Source organism: Capra hircus, chromosome 10 (genome assembly GCF_001704415.2).
Source record: "Capra hircus breed San Clemente chromosome 10, ASM170441v1, whole genome shotgun sequence".
Taxonomy (NCBI): Eukaryota; Metazoa; Chordata; class Mammalia; order Artiodactyla; family Bovidae; genus Capra; species Capra hircus.
In genome coordinates, this window is record NC_030817.1 from 31,472,148 (window position 1) to 31,497,530 (window position 25,383).

The 25,383-nt window shown below is 43.4% G+C and overlaps 2 protein-coding genes across 3 annotated transcripts; both read left to right on the plus strand.

Moving 5' to 3' along the window:
* On the plus strand, positions 46–21,984 carry L3HYPDH (trans-L-3-hydroxyproline dehydratase). 2 transcript variants are annotated; one of them, XM_018054091.1, is made up of 6 exons: positions 46–644; positions 4,337–4,506; positions 6,967–7,089; positions 7,176–7,313; positions 10,827–10,890; positions 21,511–21,984. In XM_018054091.1, the coding sequence occupies exons 1-6, from the start codon at positions 137–139 to the stop codon at positions 21,528–21,530; spliced, it is 1,023 nt and encodes a 340-aa protein (XP_017909580.1). In that variant the 5' UTR covers positions 46–136; the 3' UTR covers positions 21,531–21,984. The 2 variants fall into 2 exon arrangements, with proteins under 2 accessions (XP_017909580.1, XP_005685977.3); XM_005685920.3 differs by lacking the exon at positions 21,511–21,984 and having other exon boundaries at positions 10,827–11,053.
* Positions 15,654–20,779, plus strand: GPR135 (G protein-coupled receptor 135). Its single transcript, XM_018054090.1, has one exon. It carries the CDS (start codon positions 17,369–17,371, stop codon positions 18,887–18,889), a length of 1,521 nt encoding a protein of 506 aa, XP_017909579.1. The 5' UTR covers positions 15,654–17,368; the 3' UTR covers positions 18,890–20,779.

Genomic DNA, 25,383 nt, shown 5'->3' on the forward strand with positions numbered 1-25,383 from the left:
TTCCGGGTCTCGGCTCGGAGGCCCCGCCCCCTGAGCCGGCGACAGGGCCTGCCTCTCTAGCGCGGAGGGAGCGGGTGGGTTCGCAGCGTGAAGCGCGTGTCTGCGTGGCGGTGGGGTTCTCTCCCGGAGGCAGACTATGGCGGGCCCGCTGACTGTGCCCTGGACGCCTCCACATGACCCGGGGACGCCGGCGCTGTCGGTGGTGGACATGCACACAGGCGGCGAGCCCCTGCGCATTGTGCTGGCGGGGTGTCCGGAGGTGGTCGGCCCCACACTGCTGGCCAAGCGGCGCTACATGCGCCAGCACCTTGACCATGTGCGGCGACGGCTCATGTTCGAACCCCGGGGGCACCGGGACATGTACGGAGCTGTGCTGGTGCCGAGCGAGCTGCCCAACGCGCACCTGGGCGTCCTGTTCCTGAACAACGAGGGCTACAGTTCTATGTGCGGCCACGCTGTGCTGGCGCTGGGCCGCTTTGCGCTCGACTTCGGGCTGGTGCCGGCGCCTCCGTCCGACGCCCAAGAGGCACTGGTCAACATCCATTGCCCGTGCGGGCTGGTGGCCGCGTTCGTGGAGTGCGAGGGCGGCCGCAGTCGTGGCCCGGTGCGCTTCCACAGTGTCCCGGCCTTCGTGCTGGCCACAGGTAACCTGCAGGACCCTTCCGGCCCTGCAGCCGGGGACCCAACTAATTACACTAACTGTCTCTGTGGCCTGGAGCCCACGAGCGCAACTAACCCATCCCACAAGTTTTTACAATCAAACAGAAGGTAATTGTAAATCCCTGCATGTGTATGTCAGCATCTTAGCCTTGTGAATTTGTGTGGTGCATGCTATTTGATTGGGGCTTCTCTAGTGGCTCAGCAGCAGAGACTCCACCTGCCAGTGCGGAAGACAGGAAGCTAGGTTGGGAAGATCCCCTGGAGAAGGTAACAGCAGCTCAAGCCGGTATTCTTGTCTGGGAAACCCCGTGGACAGAGAAGCCTGGCAGGCTGCAGTCCATGGAGTCGCAAAGAGTGGGGCACGACTTAGCCATTCAACAATACTCATATTGATTATCTCGCAGACGTGTCCCATCTGTGATTAAGGGAGAGCCTCGAGGAGTACAGAATTACGTGTTTCCCTTACTCAACGCTTCGTTCCCCTCTCTCAGGCATTCCAGAAGATTTTGCAGTTGGATAAACCAGGGTCCACTAGGGTCAAGGAAAGTGCAAAGAGCAGCCATGTACTGGGCTCCAGGATGGCTCAGAATATGCTTGCTGAGCATGTTATCGACCCCTGACAAGTTAGTAAACAGGTTGCTGGAGCTCATCTGTAAAAAGTGTCTTCCCCGCTTCTTGGAGGAAGAATTAAATCTTTTCAAGAATATACAGCTGTTGCTGCTCTTACTTTTTAATAACAGGAAAAAGTGCCTGGGTCCAAATCCTGACTCCTCTTTAAAGCTATGCAGCCTCATTCGCTTTCCATTCCTACTGTGTCTTCATTTTTATCTCAATTGAGTTTTTTTTGAGGATTTTGTATATGCGAATGCAAGGTACCTAGAAGTTTAAAAAATGACTTAGCGGCAGCAGCAGCAGAGATACAAAGACTGTGGAATATATCAGGTTGCTAGTTCTCTAGGAGTGCATAGCCTTGAAAAGGGTTTGGTGGGTTCTCTAGTACAGAGCCTGTATGTGATGCTAAACAATGTAATTATAATCCTTACAAAGAGGGAGATCCTTAAATAATCCTATCAGTGAAGTCTGATTTCTGTCAGAGGAGGCTTTAGTAGTCTGACTAGAACTGAGCTGGGTGCTAATTTAGTCATACAGGTATAGGGTTATCACTCCTTTTCTTCAAAGACTTCAAGCCATGCAAATCATTCTGTTAATTTAATCTTGAGCCTCCAGATGGATTGGGGTTCCCAATTAACCTGTTTATGAATGTTATGAACGATGCAGTAATAGCCCAGGTGTTTGAGAGTCTTAGAACAGCCTCAGGCAGCTGAAACATACAAGTTAGTAAAAACTGATACCATTTGCCCAAAAGAAATGGTGTCACATCGAATTGGGAGGGCACATAAGGGAGATGAGAATTTATGTTAGGGTTGCATCTTAAAAAACCTCAACTGTTAACTGGCCTGGTTACCTGACTTCCCCGCCCCCGACCAACCGCCAGGCCACCCCAGCAGCAGATTAGAAGCACTCAAGATTTTGTGGGAAATGACAGCTGGCATAAGGATCACCAGCTGTGTACATTATAGTTTGGAGCAGCCAATACGACAAGCACAGTAGTTCCTGAAAGCATCCTCGTGTGACCATAAAATAATCAGTGGGCATTTATGGTCACTTTGAGTCATTAAGAAAATGAAATCCTTAAATTCTCTACTTTGAAAGTTGCTTAAAAGGCAGACTGATAGTGTTCAAGACCGTTGCTTTGCCCCTTCCCATCTCTGTAACCTTGTGGAAGGGATTCCATGCCTCAGTGTCATCTATAAAGAGAAGATAACAATAGTCCCCACCTCAGAGTTGCTGAGTTCATTGCTATGCCACCCAGCTAAAGTGAAAACTAATTTTCATCACTGTATTTAAGTACTAGAACAGTATGCAGTCAGTGAATGTTTTTGAGTAAATAAATGAAACTCAGAGCAGAATATGTTCATTGGTCCTTGTAAGAGCCCTATTCCTGCTGGAAGTTAAACTTTGGGCTTTCATATTGATATTTATTGCATTCCTAATCTGCCAAGCATTCCCCACACATTATCACATGAAATTCTCTAAACAATCCTCTTCGGAAGGAAACAATTCCATTTTTTACATGAGGACTCCAAGGCCACACTTAGCTTTCCCCATTCTGGCAGTCCCTCATCTCCATCTATTTTCTCAGTCTCCTCTCATTAAACCTGCTTTGCATGTTGCATCAACATCAAGATAAAACATTTTTCTCTTTTGCTGTTAAGTTCCACTGGCATATTTGACTCTTGATTATAAATTTGCTCTGACACATTATGTGTTAAAAGGATTCTGTGATTCTGCTCTGAAACTGATAGCTCCCTGATGTCTTTCTATGACTCACTGTGCAAACCAAGGAGTATAAGACCTATTTTACTTTTCACAACTTAATTTCTAAATTGAGACCCCTTTACCCTGTTGGTTGACTTTGCCTCATCCTTCCATGGGCCCTTTTCTGATATATGTTTGAGCAAAGGTTTCTTAAAAGTTCCATTTTGGAGACAAGGGCCTTAACCACTTGCATAGTTAACCAGGGAAGCATCATCTACCCCATCCAGTGGCCCCTGCCCCCGTCTCCTCCTCCCTCTTCCTGTTGCTATCTCTGCCACATCCCTTAGCCTCCTCACTGTGCTGTGGGAAAGACCACACAGGTCTGCAGTCAGAACCTTCAGTCTCTTTTCTTGGCCTAGAGGAAATTTCTCTACTGACCAGGAGGACTATTCTCCCTTTGGGACACTCCTTTGCCAACAATTCTTCCCCTGATAACTTAGGTCTCTATGAACCAAACACAGAAAGACCTGCTTTCTGTCCTGCTGTATGCCTCCCCTAGAGGCAGTGATCCTTAAGCCTATTTGACCTAGGGAGGAGAAAGAGAAGAAAATGCAAAGAAAGGTCAACAGTTTTAATGTCCCCAAATATCACCAGCCCCATTCCTTTGGAAATACAAATTCAGGATTTCAAACAACTGCAGTTCAGGTGAAATTTGGGGTATGTCAGGGACTTAAAATACCCAAATAAAAACCCTGATGCAAAATGATACTATAAAGGCCAGTGATTCTATAATGGCTTTATTCTGGATATTGCCTGCAGGATACTTCCTTGAGATGAAAATTTCTAGATAAATAAGTATCTGAAACTTTTTTTTTTTCATTTTGTTTTGACGTTATAGCTGAAGAAAACCAGTTTGTGAATAGGATTCAAAATCCTCACTGTTTTAAACCATTCCCAATAGTATGAGAGGGACCTACATTTTTCTTCATAGTTTTCACACATTTATAGCCCAGAGTTTCCTCTCTCTCTCTGCTTCAATGATGTTTTCTAGAAAAGATCTTCAGGATAGTTAACAAAATATGTAACTATGATTTAGGAAAAACATTTAGAACATTCAGATGTTCTAAAACTTACGTGAACCTCATTGAAGTTAAAAATAGATGTACTTAGCTAAAGGCCTGTTATTATTTACTTGATGCACATTCATTTTCAAAATTGATTTTTGCTGCATTCCTAAGATAGGAAAAAGTACTCTTCGTCTCCTCCACCCCCAAAAAATACACATGAATTTAAAATGATGTGAATTTTATTGCTGAAATACTAAAAACACACTTATTTTCAAACACATCTCTTTTAGATTTCCTGGTGGATGTTCCTGGTCATGGAAAGGTGGTGGTGGACGTCGCATATGGTGGTGCATTTTATGCATTTGTTAGTGCTGAAAAGTTAGGACTCGATGTTTGTTCTGCAAAGACAAGGGACCTCGTGGCTGCAGCAAGCGCGGTGACAGAAGCAGTGAAGGCTCAGGTCGGTACCGATGCTGCTGCCATAGCTGAGAGCCTCCTCTGTGACATGAAGGAGATATAAACGACACGTCTACAGAAGTTAAGCATCTCTGCATTCCGATTACTAGTCGTACTAAGAATCGGGTGCTGGTTGTAATCTTACCCTCCAGAGCAAGACTACCTGGGTGTTGTAGATTTGCCATTTGTAACCTTGAACCAGTTACATTGCCTCCATGTGCCTCAGTTTTCCTGTCTGTAAATGGAAATTATGAAATTGGTGCTTCATAGGGAGTTATAAGAGTAAGTCAGTATGTGTAAAGGACTTAGAATAGTGCCTTCGCCATCGTAAATGTTCAACAAATGACAACTGTTAACTTTAAGAATAAGTAATGATGTAATTTGTGGTTATATAAACAAATAGAAAATAGATAATATTACACTTTGAAATGCTTTTGATATACGTGGTCATTCTGCAAAACTTGAAAATAATGAATGTCAAATATAGCTTACAAAATAGATTTCATTAAATCTGATCAGAATTTCTCTTATTTCATAGAGAATATTAATTCCTAGGTAGTGAATTTTTTTCTATATTGCTGAGAAGTAATAACTCCAAGTAATAACTCAAGTAACTCCAGTTTGACTTGGGAAAACTGTTGTTATAAAATCAGTTTAGATAATAAGAAATTCTAGAATATTCTTTCACTTCTAGCACAAGTCTGACGTTTTACCTAATTGGGTCCAATATATAAAACTCATATACGTACTTGAATGTTTTAGCATATGAAAATTTAATTGTCATTCTAAGTAAAAAATAACTTAGGAAAGACATAATCTAGAATACTTCTACTAATAATTATTTAAGGCCTATTTAACATATCTGAGGCTTTAATTTAACATAATAACCTATAACTTTATAACCTAAATAGCAAAGTGAAAATATATACTATAACCCTGTTCTAAATTATCATTTTTCCAGGACTTCCAATACAAATATGTAGAATTATTTTATCATAAAAACTTCAAAAACTCTGGACTTACATCTGTTTCCTGTTCCAGTTAGAAGGCAGCTAAAAGTTTGAGTTAACAATTTGACGCAAAATGATTTGACCTTATTTTTTAATAAAATCAATAGGAAAAGGCATTGTTTTCTTTTCTATTAAGAAAAGAAGGAGGAAGTTTGAACTTCTTATTAAAGCTGGAACGTCTCACTAAGGTGGTGAGGGGTGGACTTTGAGGGAGGAAGGGTTCTGAGGAAAATATGAGAGGTTCTGTCAGTGATGAAGCAGCCAGTAGGTCTACTTTGTGAATTGCTGACCACTCATGCTGCTTATGCAGACGTAGGCAAAGGCCATTTGGGAGGGAAGGGGGCTAAAGTAGATGTAATATAAATTTGTCCCTATCCTTTTAACAAACGTCTACCAAGGACTTATTGTATGTCAGATACTATGTTAGATGCTGGAGACCAGAGGAAGAACAAACCCCAGCACCTTCAAGGAGCTCAGTCTAGTGGGGGCAGCATCCCTGTGTGCAGTGTGATGTACTGGAGCCGGGCATGGGGGCTTTAAGGGGATGGAGAACAAAGGTCCAATATGCAGGCTTCTTTAACTGGGTTATAGATGGACTCCTTGGATTTTAAGACTCCATATCTCTTCAGCTGCTTTAAATGATAGGTAAGTGGTAGGGGAATGTACTAACCATCGGGATACAATAGAAGTAAGATTATAGTCATTTTGGCCAGGCTAGCAGACGTTACAGAAATCCAGAAGTTAAACCACCAGACCTCCCAAGAATAGGAAGCACTGCACATTTGAGCCTGACCAGGCTTTACTGCTCATGTGACTTAGCTTCCCTGCCATTGCCTGCTTCTGTGTGTACCTGCTGTTTTTTAATGATACTGACTTCAGTCCTTTATAATAAGCCTTTTTTGCCCCCATCCAATTGCTTCTCTTAACCTAATAGCTTCTGCAACCTTTTATTTTTGCTTGCTCATGGCCTCTTACAGTTCTTGTGTTTACCTGTGTTATTAATTTCAGCTCTAGATACTCATTGCTTGACTTTTCTGCATTATTCTCTTCAAGTTCCTTAGGGTGAGATAAGGATTGCCTTTCTCTTCCTGTTTGATCAGCCATGGCTGGCCTGTGAATTGACTGTCCTGGGGTCAATGCTGAGGTCAGTGCTTCAAAGAGTGCATATGTTTGGGGGTTAAGTGTATAAAATACAGCTATTCCTTTAGTAGAGGATATGTGCAGGATGACTCCCTTAGAAAGGGCTCAAAGTGTAAGAATCATAACTTCTTTATTCATCTAGAAAAATGTGTAATTTCTAAAATCAATATTTAGTGTTGTGACCCAAAAAATATTTTTTAAAATGATAAAGATGGAAAAATTATATCTAAGAGTACCCCATATCTGTTATTTAAAAGATAAATTTGAATGAAAATATTTGTTTTACATGTGGTTGTTAATTATTTTATTTACAGTTTAAAATTAATCATCCTGACAGCGAAGACCTTGCTTTTCTATATGGAACTATATTAACAGATGGAAAAGACACTTACAATGAGGAACCAACCACCAATATCTGTGTGTTTGCAGATGAACAGGTATTAAAGCTGGGATTTTTAGGCACATAGCCAGGTAACATGGAACTAGAACACTGTGAACACTATCTTCATTTATTCTGAAATAGGTTGACAGAAGTCCGACCGGCTCAGGAGTGACAGCCCGAATTGCCCTTCAGTATCACAAAGGGCTTCTAGAACTGAACCAGACCAGAGCCTTTAAAAGCAGTGCAACTGGCTCAGTATTCACAGGGAAGGCTGTGAGGGTGAGTGGTCCCTGTAGCTTCTTGTATGTAAATATCTTACTTTTGATTCTGGAGACCTGACTTGGATGTTAGATAAGTTTCTTCATTAAGCTCTTAGAAGAGGACTGAAAAAGGACTGACAAAGGACACAAGACTGAAAAAACTTCTGTTCAAATAGGATATTGGTTTTCAAAGTATGGAAAGGACCTTGGGGTCCTATCCATGGGTCCACAAGGTCAAAGCTGTATTCATAATAATACTGAGATGTTGCTTGCTCTTCACTTTCATCATTTCACAAATGTACAGTGGAATTTTCCAGGAGCTACATGGTATGTGGTATCTTAACTGATTGAATGCAGAAGCAAAAATGAGAATCTAGCTGCCTTTAGTTAAGCCAGACATTAAAGAGGTTTGTTAAAATGTAAAAAATGCTGTTTCTCATTACATTTTTTTTGTTGGAAGAGGTAGCTATTTTCACAAAAATTTGTTTATTACAACATGCAACAGATTTATTATTTATAAATGAATTAATGAACAAATATGTTTAATTTCCAATATAGAAAATATTAATTGATATAACCTAAAAAACTCTTTGAGGTCCATATTCATTTTAGGATTGTTTGTTCTGGTTCTGTAAAAAATGGCCTAGTATTTTGATAGAGATTGCATTAAATCTGTACATTGCTTTGGGTAGTATGGCCATTTTAATAATATTATGTTTTCCAGTCCAAGAGCATGGAATATCTTTTTGTTTCTTTACATCATCTTCAGTTTCTTTAATCCGTGTGTTATAGTTTTCAGTATATAGGTCTTTCACCTCCTTGGTTAAGTTTATTCCTAGGTATTTTTTGACCCAGTTTTAAATGAGATTTTTTTTTTTTACTTTTTCTGATATTTCATTATTAGTGTATAGAAATGTGACAGATTTCTGTATATTAATCTTATATCCTGCAACTTAGAACTTTATTAGTGCCAATAGTTTTAGAGTGGAGACTTCAGGGTTCTCTAAATAGAGTATCATGTCATCTGCAAATAGGGACAGCTTACCTCTTCCTTCCCAATTTGGATATTTTTTTTTTCATATCTGATTGCTATGGCTAGGATTTCTGATACTAGGCTAAACAGAAGTAGCATAAATGGGCAACCTTGTCTTGTTTGTGAATTTACCGGGAAGGCTTTCAGCTTTTCACCATTGAGTATTATATTGCCTGCAGGTTTGTCATAAATGGTCCTTATTATGCTGATATGTTCTCACTATACCCACTTTGATGAACATTTTTAATTATGAATGGATGTTTAATATTCTGAGATGCTTTTTCTGCATCTATTGAGATGATTATGTGGTTTTTGTCTTTCCTTTTGTTAATGTAGTGTATCACATTGATTGATTTGTGTATGTTGAACCATCCTTGTGATCCTGGTATAAATCCAGCATTATCATGGTATATGATCTTTTTTTTCTTTGTATATGATCTTTTTTTTTTGTATTCTTGGATTGGTTTGTTGAGGTTTTTGGCCACTATATTCATCAAAGATACTGACCCAAATTTTCTACTTTTTTAGTGTCTTTGTCTGGTTTTTGTATTAAGGTAATGGCTGGCGATGTCCTCAAATCTTAGGGTATAAAGGGATCCTGAGACCAAAATGTTTGAGAACCATTAAACTAGGTTTAAATTCCCTCGTGGCTCAGAGGTTAAAGCATCTGCCTGCAATGCAGGAGACCTGGTTTGCATCCCTGGGTCGGGAAGATCCCCTGGAGAAGGAAATGGCAACCCACTCCAGTACTCTTGCCTGGAGAGTCCCATGGGCAGAGGGCAGTCCACGGAGTTGCAAAGAGTCAGACACGACTTTGTTTTTATTCTATAGGAATATTCCATTTTATATAGTAAGATGTGAAAGTGCTGAAAAGTTGTGGAAAGTAGAGTTCTTATTAACATAGTGCTAAGTATCTTAAGTCATGTCCAACCCTTTGAGACCCCATGGACTTTAGCCCACCAGAGTCCTCTGTCCATAGGATTCTTCAGGCAAGAATACTGGAGTGGGTTGCCATTTCCTTCTTCAGGGGATCTTCCCAACCCAGGGATCCAACCCAGGTCTCTTAAGTCTCCTGCACTGGCAACCAAGTTTTTACCACTAGTGCCACCTGGGTACCCCTTATTAATATAATGTAATCAAATTTTAAATGTGCTAGCAGAGCTAATTAATGAATTTACTCATAGTAGTAAGTGAAATCTACTATAGTATGATTAAATTGCATCTGGTAAATTAATATACTCACAAAGAGTCCTTTAATATAGCAAATGATTTATCCTAATAAAGATTTTAAATCTAATTTAGCGGTTTTAAAGTTTTGTTTTTCTGAATACTGAATTTTTTTAAGTTAGGTATTTCTACACAATACAGTAATCTTAATGGAATACCGTGTTATATGCAGAAATTTGAAATACATTGTCTTCAAGTCTGAGATTTTAGATAAAATAGTAATTGTCAACATTTATTGGGTGCGTGTTAATTATTCACTACGTGTTAATTTCTAAGCTCAGTAATTCTCACAAGAATCCATTGAAAATTTAGAGTTTAGATGCTTTGCAGAGGTCAAACAGACAGCAGAGCCAGGCTATGAAGATGGGTCTCTCTGAGCAGACCCTGCACTGTTAAACACCATATTTTCTTGCTCTTAGGCAAAACATTTGATGCAGATGGGCAGTTTCACCCATGTGAGAATGAACTCTATTCTCAACCACCCAGATCTTCATCCCTACCATGCTTATCTGTGCCTCTCTCCCGAGTCTAACACTGTCCACTAAACTTATTTCAAGATGATTGTCTCAGAGATACCTCAACTCATTAAAAAGTTCTTCCTTCCTAAATATGTTCTTTCCTATCTCATTCCCCATCTTGGTGGTGTAGCTGCACTTCCAGGCTAGACACTGTGGTCATATTTAACTCATCTCTGTTCTCACCACCTGTGTACCTCAGCCCCCAGGTCTATCGGTTCTGCCTCCTAAGTATCTCTATATTTTGTTCTGCATTCTCACTAAAAACTGTCCTCCTGTCTCTAGATTTAATTGATGAATTAAAGTTGCCTCTTAACAGGTTGCTGAGTTTCTAGTCTCTCTTTTCCCCAATTAGTTCCCCACTTTACAGCTAAACTTAATCTAAAAACATGAATACAGTCACTTACCTTAAAAGCCTCCCTGTTGCCTATATGATCGCTGTACTCAGTTGCGTCCAACTCTTTTCAACCCTATGAACTATAGCCCACCAGGCTCCTCTGTTGATGGGATGCTCCAGGTGAGAATACTGGAGTGGGTTACCATGCCCTCCTCCAGGGGGTCTTCCTGACCCGGGGATCGAACCCACGTCTCCTGTGTCTCCTGTACCGCAGGTGGTTTCTTTACCACTGAGCCACTGGGGAGGCCCACTTAACTCTGGGATTTTCTTTAAAGTGATAAAATTTGAGAATACAACTTTTAGGCTAGGTAAACTATGCGGGCAATACCTTGATATTCTCCTTTCATCATCTCTTTTCAGGAAGCAAAATGTGGTGATTTTAAAGCTGTCATAGTGGAAGTATCTGGACAAGCGCATTACACAGGTACCGCAAGTTTTGTAGTAGAAGATGATGACCCACTGAGGGATGGATTTCTTCTCAAATAACTTCTATGGCTTGTAAGGGCTTTCTTTTCCTAGAAATTGTTATCATCAGTTATTTTTCTCTAAATTATGTGGAAAACTATATCCACATTGTACATGTAAACCAACTGAGATTCTAAAATACTGTGGCTAAATATAAAGTCATTATTCCTCAGTTTGTACATGTATATTGGTATAACTATCACTTACAGAATATAAAGTATCCAAAATGCAGAATACTTTTCTAATTATTAACATATCAGGTAAAATTAAAACCTTAGTTCTTCTTATTTACTTAGTTCTTATTACTCTGTGGTAGTCACTGTGATATTTTGTTTTAAATGCTCTAAGCTTGAATTGTAGCCCCCACAACAATGGGTCTTACAAGTTCATTATTTTAGTCTTGCAGTTTTTGAGTACAATCATATCCTCTCTCTGGAGAAGGAAATGGCAATCCACTCCAGTATGCTTGCCTGGAAAATTCCATGGACAGGGAGGCTTGGTGGGCTTCAGACTACAGGGTCGCAAAGAGTCAGACATGACTGAGCACACAGTACCTGCCCTCTCTCTAAGCACGATGTAAGGGAGATATATTATTATAAAGTCCTCAACACTTAGCAGTCATAAACTGGGAAGGAGGGGCGTGGTCAGCTTCTTTGGGTGGAAATTGTTGTAGCTGCTGCTGGGATGTCCTCTAAGCTGCAAAGACCAGCTCCTATCCCCATGAACTTGAGAGAAGACCAAGAATTAGGCTTCTGATATATCATTAAGGCTCTTATAAAAGGGTTGTTTATTGCATTATTTAAGTATAGGTATACAGTCGGAGTCAATCAGTGAATCTCTATAGTGGGGCAAATCTCACACTCTACCAACTACATGCTGCTGCTGCTGCTAAGTCACTTCAGTCGTGTCCGACTCTGTGCGACCCCATAGACGGCAGCCCAACAGGCTCCCACGTCCCTGGGATTCTCCAGGCAAGAACACTGGAGTGGGTTGCCATTTCCTTCTCCAGTGCATGAAAGTGAAAAGTGAAAGGGAAGTCGCTCAGTCGTGTCCCACTCTTTGCAACCCCTTGGACTGCAGCCTTCCAGGCTCCTCTGTCCATGGCATTTTCCAGGCAAGAGTACTAGAGTGGGGTGCCATCGCCTTCTCCGAACTACATGGTAGGTAATTTAAAACATGAAAGAAATGTTAACTGTTAGCATTCTGGCTAGTTAATTATCTGTGAGTCTGTTAAAAAATTAAAGTTTGATTATTATAAAATGAAATACTAAAAATTAATCAACATGTGATTCTCTTAATATTCAGTAAACTTTTATAAAATGAAATAAAAATGAAATTTTTATTATAAAATGAAGTACTTTATAAAATGAAATACTAAAAATTAATCAACATGTGATTCTCTTAATATTCAGTAAACTATTTTGAGGTAAGTAGTAGTATTTCTCTTTCTTAGCATACAGTGAAGTAATTAATTCATTTCAACTGGCTCTGTCATCCAGCAAGTCTGTACACATCCTGTTATTAGGTCTGTGATTGAATTACCTATCCAAAATGAAGACTATAAAGTTAATGTTCTTGATTTCCTTGTTAAATACACAAAAACTAATGTTTTCCACTCATTATCTCTTATAATTTGTAGTAAAGAATTCATTTACCTCCAAAAAAACACTAAATATGACCAAGAAATTTTCTACAGATTAGAGATTTTCTTTACTTTTTTTTTTTTTTTGGCCAGAGAAACATTTTTTTCTTTTTTTAAAAGTATTTATTTTTTAATTGAAGAATAATTGCTTTACAGAATTGTGTTGGGTTTCTGCCAAACATAAGTATGAATCAGCCAAAGGCATACACATGTCCCCTCCCTCGCCCATTACACTTTTGAAAAATAGAAACAGAACCACTGTTTTCTCTCTAAATTTCACAAGTCACATTAATTTTTTTAAAAAATGCAAACTGATATTTAGTAGGTTTTACTGTTGTTTCAAAATTCTCTACAGACAGTGCACCTTCTGATCAACCGCACCCTGGCTAGCACTCCCTCTGCCCGCCCGTGGTACGCCACTGTGTTTATCTCATTTATGGATATGAGAGAAATGGAAGTCAGATGTGTTAAACTACTCTCCTAAGGTCACATTTGGGGCTTCCCTGGTGGCTCCCTAGTAAAGAACCTGCCTTCCAGTGCAGGAGGCATGGGTGTACTCCCTGGGTCAGGAAGATCCCCTGGAGAGCGAAATGGCAACCCACTCCAGTATTCTTGCCTGGGTGGCAAAACAGTCAGGCATGACTTAGCAACTAAACAACAACAGGTCACATTTGGGGCTGTCATTCTAGCTCTGCTGGCTCCAGGTCCAGTGGTTTCCTGCTACACTTTCTCCATTTCTGAGACAGGACAGCCAGAACTTGTTTTATGATATAGTACTTCAACAAAAATATTCTGTTTCCTAAACATTGAAAAATAAAGTATTTTTATGCCTAAGTATTCCTAAATTCTAATCCAAACCAGAGCCAAACCCTTGCAATAATATTCATTCCTTCTGTATTTCACCGTGCCTTCCACAGAGTCAAACCACTAGGGAAATCAACAGCTATTCCTCTTGCTTCCACTTGTCTAATCAGTCATGAAGCCTTATTGATTCTGCCTTCTAAATACTGTTCACTTCTCCCCCGTCCCATCCTTGCTAAGGGGCCTGCCTCATCACTAAGCTCTTTGAAGCAACCTCCTTCCTGTCACTGGTTCCTCCCTCTAAGCTATTACCAAGTATCATCATAACAAAATGAAACAAACACCCCTTGTCCACCTTCTCTCTTCAGCCTCCTGTCACCCTTTTCCCTTCCTTTTGTAGTCAAGCTTCTAGATTCCTTACTGTCTTCTCATTAGTATATTTTTTCATCTTCCATTTGCTACTCAACTATTACAGTCTGATTTTGACTTGATTACTCATTGGAAGCTGTGCTTGATCTAACCTAGATTTAATGGTCACTCACGGGTTTATATGTTAAAAAGCAGATTCATTACTTTGCCTACAAAGGTCCATGTAGTCAAAGCTATGGTTTTTCCAGTAACCAAGTACAGATGTGACAGCTGGACAATAAAAAAGGCTGAGCACCAAAGAACTGATGCTTTTGCACTGTGATGCTGGAGAAGACTCTTGAGTCCCTTGGACAGCAAGGAGATCAAACCAGTCTATCCTAAAGGAAATTGTCCTGAATATTCATTGGAAGGACTGATGCTGAAGCTGAAGCTCCAATACTTTGGCCACATGATGCAAAGAGCTGACTCATTGGTAAAGACCCTGATACTGGGGAAGATTGAAGGCAGAAAGAGAAAGGGATGGATGGACCACTGACCTAATGGACATGATTTTGAGCAAACGCTGGGAGATGGTGAAGGACAGGGAAGCCTGGTATCCTGTAGTCCATGGAGTCACAAAGAGTCAGACACGACTGAGCGACTGAACAACAACAAGAGTTTACTTAATCCATGGTGGATGCTGGCGCTTGCTTCCAGCAGGCAAGTGTGGTACATTTTGGAGCAGGAACCTCTATATCCTCGGTGCAGAGCTCCAGGGAATAGGAGCCAGGGACTCGGGTTCTATCTTGGCTTCTTTTTTGTGCTCTTTCGACCCGTCTGCTGATGCTCTGAGGTGGATGTCTGTGGATTTGGTCAGCACCATTCCTTTCCCCTTCTTTTATCAACAACACTCTCCTTTTCCTTTGGGAAACTATCCATCCCCCGCATGTCGCCTTGCTGAGGCCCCCAGGTAAGGGTACTCCAGTCAGACTCTCCCCACCAAGACCTGGGATCTCACGAGAAATGACATAAGGTCTGAAAAATGGTTGTAGCAGACTTATTCCTATAGATCCCTAAAGAGATCGCTCTCAGTTCCTCTACCTGTGGAGTTGCCCTGACTTCTCTTGCTCTTGGGGTTAGCTATTAATTAAGACTGTCCTTTTGAACTCCCCCTATCCTTCTAGCCAGTTCTGTTTTTGCTTAAATGAGACAGTAACCTCATTGTATTGCTTATATCCAAAGACCCCAATCCAGACACTAATCCTTAAAATCTCTTCCCCTCCTTTACTGTAAATGCTTAGTTCAGACTCCTGTCATTTCTCTCCTGGGCTATTACAGTGCCTTTTCTTAACTGGTCTCCCAGTTGCCAGACTCTTCCTATAGTCATTATATGTTTAAACATCTATGACATTGTAATATACTTGTGTTTGCCTAAAACTGTAAGGTTCTTTGGGCTGGGATCCTTGTTTCTGAAAACCTAGTACAGAGAAGGTTTGCAAAAGAAAACAAAAGTAATCTATTATATGTTTTTGTCTTAGTGGTTTTCAGCTGAGGTTGGCCCCCCCCTCACCCTCTTCCTCAACATTTTGCAATGTCTCAAGACATTTTTAGTTATCACCACTGCCATCTCATGGGTAGCGACTAGCGATACTGTTAAACACCCTACAATGCATAGGGTAGCCTCCACAAGAAAGAATTATCTGGCTCAAAATGTCAGTAATGCTGAGACCGAGACAGCGAGTCTTATTTTACCACGCTGCTGTGCTGTGTTTAGTTGCTCAGTTGTGTCCGATTCTTTGCGATCCCATGGGCTGTAGCCTGTCAGCCCTCTCTGTCCGTGGGGATTCTCCAGGCAAGAATACTGGAGTTGGTTGCCATGTCCTCCTCCAGAGGATCTTCCCGACTCAGGGATCAAACTCAAGTCTACCGCATTGCAGGCAGATTCTTTAACATTGGAGCCACCAGAGAAGCCCTTTTATCACCTTAAATGAACTTTATTTATACTGTAAATTTCCAGCAGAATATTTTTCCCCACCCAAATGAGCACCCAAAACACTAATATTGTTGATACTGAGACCTGAAAGTATACTAATCATTCTTTAGATCAGTGTTTCTCAAACTTGCATCAGAATCACTTGCAGGGCTGGTAGCTGGGCTCCATCTGCAGAGTCTCAGATTCAGTAGATTTGTGGTAGGGCCTGAGAATCTGCATTTCTAACAAGTTCCCAGGTCATGCCAATGCTGCTGGTCCAGGGTCCACACTTTGCAGACCACTGCTTTAGAGAACCTAAGGGTTTATTAATTACACTTTCCCCCGTACGATGCCATGCCCAGAAACTTGAGATGCAAGCTTCCCTGAGCAGGCAGACCCTTCCTGTTGCTGAAATCTTCCTGCCAGATACCTGGAGCTGCATCTGTGGTGACTCTAGCACCTTAAACTCAAAACATACCACCTTCCAGAGAACTGACAAAGACTGAAAGCAGGGCAAGGAAACAGTGACTCTCCCCTCTTCCCTGACACATGTGAGACAGTCACGGTCCTGAGGGCCAGGCCCTTGAAAACAAGGTGACATCCCTTTTCCAGGATCTGTATCCTAGCTCCTCAGAGCACCTGTATCAGAATCACATTGAGGATTTAGATTCCTGGGCCCATCCTCAGTAATCCTGGGAGTCAGCCAGTGACTGCATTTTAATAAGCTTACTACATCAGTGGTTCTCAAAGCCTGGTCCTTGGACCAGCAATATCATACACCCAGTAACTTGTTAGAAATGCAGATTTTCAGACAGGACCCCATACCTATTGAATCTGAACCCCTGAAGTTGGACCCAGTCACTTGTGTTTTAACAAGCCTTCCAAGTCAGCAGTCCCCAACCTTTTTGGCACCAGGGACTGGTTTCCTGGAAGACAATTTTCTCACAGACAGAGCTGGGTGAGTCATGGTTTAGCTGTCACCCCCTGCTCACCTCCTGCTGTGCAGTCAGGTTCAAACAGGCCAGGGACCTCTACTGGTCTGTTGCCTGGGGGTTGGAGACCCCTGCTGTAGGTGACTCTTGCCTGCTCATGTTTGAGAATACCTGGTTTAAGTCCTGCTCCCTCCTGTTTTCATGCTCCCTCCTAAGATCTCCGAATTTAGACTTTTCCACTTCAGGTTCTAGATTCCTTTCCTACTTGTAGATGTCAGAAGCACCCACAAGAAGCAACCACCCCTTCTCCCCTCCCTACCTCTCTGTAGAACATGTATATGGAACCAGAGAGTGTGAGCGTGAACCCCTATTGAATTTGGCCATCTATATGAGGGCCACTCCCCTTTTAATCTGGCCGGCAGTGGTCCCCAGGAGCTCCACCTGGCACTTTCTGAAGCCTACCCACCCTGGCCGCGAAACCTTAGGGAGAAGTAATGTCCTGGACACGCTTTTCCAAGGGTTCTCGGCCCACGGCCCGCCCCGCGCTCCTGCGTAAACACGCGGTTCCCTTGACAACGCCTGGAACGCACGTCAAAGGCTCCGAGAGTCTCGGGGGACGGTCACCCCTCCGGCCGAGCGCGACCCCCGGCAGAGGCCTCTCGGCCCGGCCCCGAGCCACCTCGGGCTTGCGGCCTCCTCCGCTGGTGCGGGATGAGCAGACCTGCGGCCGCCGCGGGGCCCCATGGAGGAGCAGCCGCCGCCGCCGCTGGTCCGCCCGCCAGTGAGCACGGCCTTATCGGGCAGCCCACACCCCGGCGCCCCCTCCCCGGCCGGCACGCCTTGCGGGACTTCCTCCGCGGCGACGGCGGTGGCCGTGCTTTCCTTCAGCACCGCGGCGGCCGCGGCGCTGGGGAACCGGAGCGACGTGAGCGGGGCCGACAGCACTGGCGCCGCGGCTGGCGGCGGCCTCGGCGGGCGCGGGGCGGCGGGGGCGGCGGGGAGGCCGCCGCTGGGCCCCGAGGCGGCGCCGCTGCTGTCGCACGGGGCGGCGGTGGCGGCCCAGGCGCTAGTCCTCCTGCTCATCTTCCTGCTGTCTAGCCTGGGCAACTGCGCGGTGATGGGGGCCATCGTGAAGCACCGGCAGCTCCGCACTGTCACCAACGCCTTCATCCTGTCCTTGTCCCTGTCGGATCTGCTCACGGCGCTGCTCTGCCTGCCCGCCGCCTTCCTGGACCTCTTCACGCCGCCGGGGGGCCGGGCGCCCGCCGCCGCCGCCGCCGCCGCCGCCTCCGCCGCCTCCGCCGCCTCCGCGGGGCCTTGGAGCGGCTTCTGCGCGGCCAGCCGCTTCTTCAGCTCGTGCTTCGGCATCGTGTCCACGCTCAGCGTGGCCCTCATCTCTCTGGACCGCTACTGCGCCATCGTGCGGCCGCCGCGGGAGAAGATCGGGCGCCGCCGGGCGCTGCAGCTGCTGGCCGGCGCCTGGCTGGCGGCTCTGGGCTTCTCCTTGCCCTGGGAGCTGCTCCTCGCGCCCCAGGAGGCCCCGGCGGCGGCGCAGAGCTTCCACCGCTGCCTTTACCGGACGTCTCCGGACCCCGCGCAGCTGGGCGCGGCCTACAGCGTGGGATTGGTGGTGGCCTGTTACCTGTTGCCCTTCCTACTCATGTGCTTCTGCCACTACCACATCTGCAAGACCGTGCGCCTGTCGGACGTGCGCGTGCGGCCCCTGACCACCTATGCGCGCGTGCTGCGCTTCTTCAGCGACGTGCGCACGGCCACCACCGTGCTCATCATGATCGTCTCCGTCATCTGCTGCTGGGGGCCCTACTGCCTCTTGGTGCTGCTGGCCGCCACCCGGCGGGCCCAGGCCGCGCAGTCTCCCTCCCTCCTCAACGTGGTGGCCGTCTGGCTGACCTGGGCCAACGGGGCCATCAACCCTGTCATCTATGCCGTTCGCAACCCCAACATTTCGATGCTCCTAGGGCGCAACCGGGAAGAGGGTTACAGGACTAGGAACGTGGACGCTCTCCTGCCCAACCAGGGCCGGGCTCTGCAGGCTGGAAGCCTCAATCCCCTTCGAAACCGATATACCAACCGCCTGGGGGCCTGGAGCACGATGTCCTCTTCCAACCCGACCAGCGGGGTGGCAGGGGATATGGCCATGTGGGCTCGCAAAAATCCAGTTGTGCTTTTCTGCCGGGAGGGACCACCAGATCCTGTGACAGCAGCGGCTAAACAATCTGAATCCGGGGATACCAGCCTCTAAGGAGGGTTGGGATGCACAGCTTATGAAGGCAGATTTCCACCCACTTCGATTAACTAACGGGGAGAATCGTGCATTTCATAAAGCCAAACGTTTAAAAAAAAGAGGGAAGGCTTACCCCTTCCCTCCAAACAACATAACAAGACAATGTCCTTTCCTTCAGAAGTGCCAAAAGGAATGTAAAATGCAAAAATTAAAACGATCTTACACCGCACAACCAAGCATTGTGAACTGTCAGTGCGCAAAATGACAAAAATAAAATTCACAATTACTGAAAAGCTCATATTACAGGAATCACACTGTGAAACAAACCAAAAAACTCATTGCGACTGGTATTCATATACATAGAGTTCCAGGAAAGAATGAAGACTTTAAGACTGCTTGAAGGCCCCTCTAAATCACCAGCATTCAACGGAACTTCAGATTTCTAGAACCTGCACCTCTGACACATGCCTAGGGTGCTTAAGTTAGGAGTAGAAAATTTTATCTGGCTTTACACACTTTGGTGCATTTCCTTCCCACCCCCACCCCATAATCTTTGTAGGAAATTTTAAATTCATATCCCATTTAAAACCATTTTAGGATTTTGAAGGTGGTTTATTACTATAAAATTCAACCATTTCAGGGGCAAACAGAAGTATGAACATAAAGAAATGTGGCTAATTTTTAAAGTATTTTGAGATTATATTTAGAAATTAGTGTGCAGCATCAACCCTCCTCCCCCAAAATATTTGCCTTGGAAGCTTTGAGACTTTGACCTTTACTCTAACCTGCTATTTTTGTTTCTAATCATTTAGAGGTGCCACTCTCAGAAAGTTTTCACATTCTTAAATGATTTTCATAGTAGAAAGTCTTTGCATTTGAAGTAAATTTGATTTTTGTATGCAGCCAAAAATGTAACTTGAAGTCAAGTTGATTGAATCATGTGAATAATGCATATATACATAATAGGAGAACTCTATGAAGTTATCGGCTTAGCTATCCTACGTAGCTTTCAGCTAATCAAAACTGATTCCAAAGAGGAATTCAAAAAACATTTTGAGAAGTGGATGCATTCTTGGAATGACCATAAGCCTCTCCAAGAAGATCGACATGTTCTCCTACATTTGGAAGCTTGGGTATGTTTGTTTAAAAAAAAGTTCCTTTATAGACATGACATCTAAAATAATGTGATCTTTATTCAAAAGGAGAATGGCTGTGAGATTATTATATGTAATAGAGTATTCATAACTTAAGCATAAAGTCAGAGGGGTACTTTAATCACACTGGAAATACCTTCAGAAAGGTGCAAAACAAAGATGCTTTTTTTAAAAAAATTCAAAGCACGATTCAGAATTTGTATGGGTGAAATTTCTCTTGTTAAATGCCACTGTACATAGAATCATTTGCTCAGAATTTTGAAAGATGTTTTTTGTGTTTTCACCCTTTCTTCCATCTTACTCCTCTTTTCTTCAGTGTTTCACAGCCTTAATTGAATAAGTACTTTAAACTAGATAAGAAACTTCAGCTTTCCTAAAAAGATTTTAATGTGAAATGGTCGTTTTTTTCCCTTGTAAAGTCTTTAAACGTCTTTGTTAGTATTTAATTTTGTGTGTGTGACAGATGGGTATATGTCATTATTTTGTAATCAAAGATGGAAATATATGATTCTTGTCAGAGCTAAAGATGTTTTAATGTTTTTCCCTTTCTCAAGGCATAATGCAACCAGAAGTTTATGAATTATCTGTATATATCTTCCCACACTAAGTGTAGTACAGAGTAAATGAGATCACCTCTCCTCTTTAGCACTTACTATAACAGTAAGTGCAGCTGAACTCACGTTTAACAGGTATATCCTGTTAAAGGCAGAAAAAAAAAAAAACCAGTCATGTATTTTTCACACTGTGAGAAAATGGAAGTCATGTCTGGTATTTAGAGGAAAAAGATAAAGTCTTCCAATGAGGAAATTGAAATTCAACAACTGTGAATAGTAGCAGAAAAAGCGAAATCTTAGGGGAAGGAGCAAACATGTTGCAAAATAAGGTATTGCCTGGGAAGAAGAATCAGAGAAGGCAAAGGCACCCCACTCCAGTACTCTTGCCTGGAGAATCCCATACCAGGAGGAGCCTGGTAGGCTGCAGTCCATGGTATCTCGAAGAGTCGGACACGACTGAGCGACTTCACTTTGACTTTTCACTTTCATGCATTGGAGAAGGAAGTGGCAACCCACTCCAGTGTTCTTGCCTGGAGAATCCCAGGGACAGGGGAGCCTGGTGGGCTGCTGTCTATGGGGTCACACAGAGTCGGACATGACTGAAGCGACTTAGCAGCAGCAGCAACAGGAAGAATTGAAGGAAGGCATTTAAAAATAAACATAACATGAGATAAACCTGCTTCATGAGTGAGGGGGGAAATTCCATGAGACTGGGCACTCTAGGGTGGTGGCATGAAGGACTGTAAGCAGAGAAGGAATTCCCAACCTAACTCTTGGTAGGCAGGCGTAGGAAGTTTTAGGAAGGGGATGGCTTGGGAAGGAGATTGTTCTGTTAGTGGTTCTAAGAGGAATGGTGGGTAAGAATGGAGAGAGAAAATTGCTAATATGTTCCTGGACTATTTACAGTGGTATGTTTGTTTTTAAATTTGAGGTTATTCAACTGGTCAGTGATAGAACTAGGACCTGAACCTCAGAGCTCCGTGTTCCCTCCTCTATTCTCTATTGCCCCCACAAGATCCATGAGTGGAGCCACTGAGGAAGAGAAGTTGCGGTCCTGTCATCATCAGCAACACCATGATCAGCATCACCATCCACTGGTTTTATTTTGCATGTCATGTAGAACAGCTTCCTGGAGTGCTAAGGAAACTAAAGGGTAGAAATCACATTACCTGCCTTAAGAAGGCATACAGCCTAATTGAGGACTTTGTGCTTTATAAAAATTGCCCATAATCAGTACTCTTTAGTTTATCTGTGAGGAAGAAAGGGTGCAGCATTTTCAGAAGTGGTTATCAAAGAGAGGAGATGGATTTGGAAGCAAAAGACATGTCGGTAAAGTCCAAGAGCCATCTGGTCCAGTTGTAAATACTTGGAGACAAAAATTTGTGCCTTGAATAAAAGATGTGAAAGAATGACCTGAGTATTTAAGACTTAGACCTTTCCTCATGACTCTGTGGAAAAAGGAGAAAGAGAAGCTTTGCAATATTGGCATGTATTAAATATTGCTTAGACATAAGGCCAGAATATAATTCTTCATATCTCATTCTGCTCCCAGCTCAAGTATTTCATTTTAAATTGCAATAACAAGTCATACTTAGCATAGTACATGCATTAGCTCATTTAATCCCCAAAACAACCTTCTAAGTGGGGAGGGGGGTGCTGTTATATCACACAACCCATTTTGCAGATGAAAATACTGAGGCACACACGGGCTTTGTCTAAGATCACACAGGAAGTAAGTGCTAGATTTGTCCCTAGCAGACAGGTGCCAGAAGTCTGATCTTAACCACTAAACAGTACTGCTTCTCTAATTTGTAAAAGATAATGGGAAACCTGGGAAAGAGCCCAGGAAGATAAAAACAGGACTTCCCAGATGGCACTAGTGGTAAAGAATCTGCCTGTCAGTGTAGGAGACATAAGAGACGTGGGTTCGATCCCTGAGCTGGGAAAGTCCCCTGGAGGAGACCATGGCAACCCACTCCAGTATTCTTGCCTGGAGACTTCCCCGGACACAGAAGCCTGGTGGGCTACAGTTCATAGGGCTGCAAAGAACTGTACACAACTGAAGAGACTTAGCACAGTACAGATAAAAACAATTATCAGAGCAATGGGAAATATCATAAAATTTAAAAGAAAGTATCTGTTTAATTTGGGGAATGGCTATATAAGATGTGTGTTTTAAAAATATATGGAGAGATTTTGAGCAGTTATTTTCTCATATAAACCCCAGTCCTGGATGACCCCAGTCATTGGCCTTCTCCATTCCTGCGCCAGGGTGACTGAGCACAGCTGGAGAAAATTAAGAGATCGGTTAGTTCCCTCTGCACCTAGAACCCATAGTCTTGCCTGACCCTTCTACCCTACCCAGCAATCTGAATTTCTTCTCATCAGCACTCTTTCTGCCCACTTTAGTGACCCGTCAAACTTTCTCTGCTCAAACTTTTAACCAGTTCTTTCTTTTTGGAAGATCAGTTTTGGTCCTACTTCTTGAAGAAAATAGAAGCCATCAGATACAGATACCTTCATATTTTAGCCATCAAAGGAAACACACTAAACTGAATTGGCACCAGTTCTCAGCTCTGTCTAAATAGTCTGGTCTCCTCACCAGCCTCAGGAACCTCATGCTGTTACCAGCTCCTTTTTGTGGCATCCTTTTGTGGTAGCCTTTCCTGCTGAACCAAACCCTTCCCATGAGTTCTTAAGCATTCTCACTTAAAAGAAAAAACAAAACCTCTCCAGTTTATCCATCCCATTTCTCTCTCTCCACTCCTGCCCTTCAACTAAACTTGTCAAAAGAATTGCCTACACTTCTACAGATCTAGATCCTAGTCCATAATGTTCACGGTGCAAGAAAGTCAGTTTTATGCAACTCAGTTTTCCCAAATCCCCTATTCTGCCAGGTGGGAGAAACTTAAGATGGGTTTAAATAAGCCCAGGCCCTATAGAATTTTCTAGCACCAAGGCCCAGTGAATGTCAGTCTTCAGTGGCCATCTGTATTGCATCCGCTGAAGTACCCATCTATGTGTCTCTGATCACATCCATAGAAGGTTGTGTGAATTATCCCTGCTCAATCTGAGAGATTAACAAAGGTCCGTCTAGTCAAAGCTATGGTTTTTCCAGTAGTCATGTATGGATGTGAGAGTTGGACTATAAAGAAAGCTGAGCACCAAAGAATTGATGCTTTTGAACCATGGTTTTGGAGAAGACTCTTTAGAGTCTCTTGGACTGCAACAAAGATCCAACCAGTCCATCCTAAAGGAAATCAGTCCTGAATAGTCATTGGAAGGACTGATGCTGAAGCTGGAACTCCAATACTTTGGCCACCTGATGCGAAGAACTGACTCGTTGGAAAAGACCCTGATGCTGGGAAAGATTGAGGGCAGGAGAAGAAGGGATGACAGAGGATGATTTGGTTGGATGGCATCACCAACTCAGTGGACATGGGTCTGAGTAAACTCCAGGAGTTGGTGATGGACAGGGAGGCCTGGCGTGCTGTAGTCCAGGGAGTCACAAAGAGTCAAACACGACTGAGCAACTGAACTGAACTGAATATGAGAGAACACAACTCTCAGCTTAGCCAAATTTAGAGCCCTTCTTTGGACACAAAGATTATTACTCCATCTCAGCACCAACAGAGGGCTGTGACAACCCCTATAATGCTATCTCAGGCTGGTTTTTTAAAATTGATTTTTAATATTTTTGAGGAGCCCTGTGACTCAAAACTTTTTAGTATCATTGGGTCAATAAATCAAAATGATAAAGTATATGTTGGAGGTTCTACTTATGAAATGGCAGTGGAGTCCTGTGACCAGCTCTTCAGTGAAACAAGTGCAGCTGGTGAAAATTATTTAAAAAGCAACCATTTGAAGTCTTTGGATTGTCATAAGAGCAAAACGATGGGTAATGGTTAGTCAGATTCATTTCATCTGCCTTCACTAATTAAATTCATTTTAAGACTTGCATGTCCTCCAAGCAGCATATGGCCTAAGATGTTGGCCCAAGTTATTTTCTAGGAACTTGCAGTCAGCTGCATCTAGTTTGAGCTGAGCTGATTAAGACTGGATAGGACCCCCAGGCCTCCAACTGGGCATGCTCCAGTGTCCTCTCTGTAACCTTTTGATGTCAGATGGCTGAAAACTCCACCCTCAGATGATGCTAAGCACCTACACGTTTGAACTGCAGATGCCTGTAGCTTAGTTACACCTGTCTTAGTTACAGACAGTTACTGCGCATTTTCCCAATGACCTTTCCCACTCTCCCCACAACTCAGACTGCCCAGCTTCTTTATTCCTTATCCCATGAGCACCTGCGCCCTTGCCTTTGGGGAGGCGGATTTCAGATTCCTTCATCCATCTCGCTTGACAGCCATGCGAATAAACCTTCTCTTTGCTACACAACTCAGTGTTTCAGCATTTCACTTACTGTAAGTTGGGCAAGATGAACCTGGTTCAGCAACATGAGCATGTAGCAAATGAAGCAACATTTATGCAAGAAAGTCCGCTATAACTCAGTAAGAACAGCAACAGTGGGTAGAACTTGAATTATAACCCACTCCTTCTCCCAGCTCACTGCAACAGAAACTCCATTTCAGGTGAGTACAGCCAAGACCCCTGGGCTCCCGCTTTCCCCAGTTCCCAGTCCAGCACTGCGGTAGCTTCTTGGGAGGAGCAGGTGACAAGAACTTCTCATCTTTCCAGCTACATGTTGCAGAGACTAAATCACAAGTGCTGCAGCCATAGTGATTGGTCCAGCTGGTCCCATTCACAGGGTGGTGCTTAGCCTCAGGGCAGCGTGCTGGGAATATTG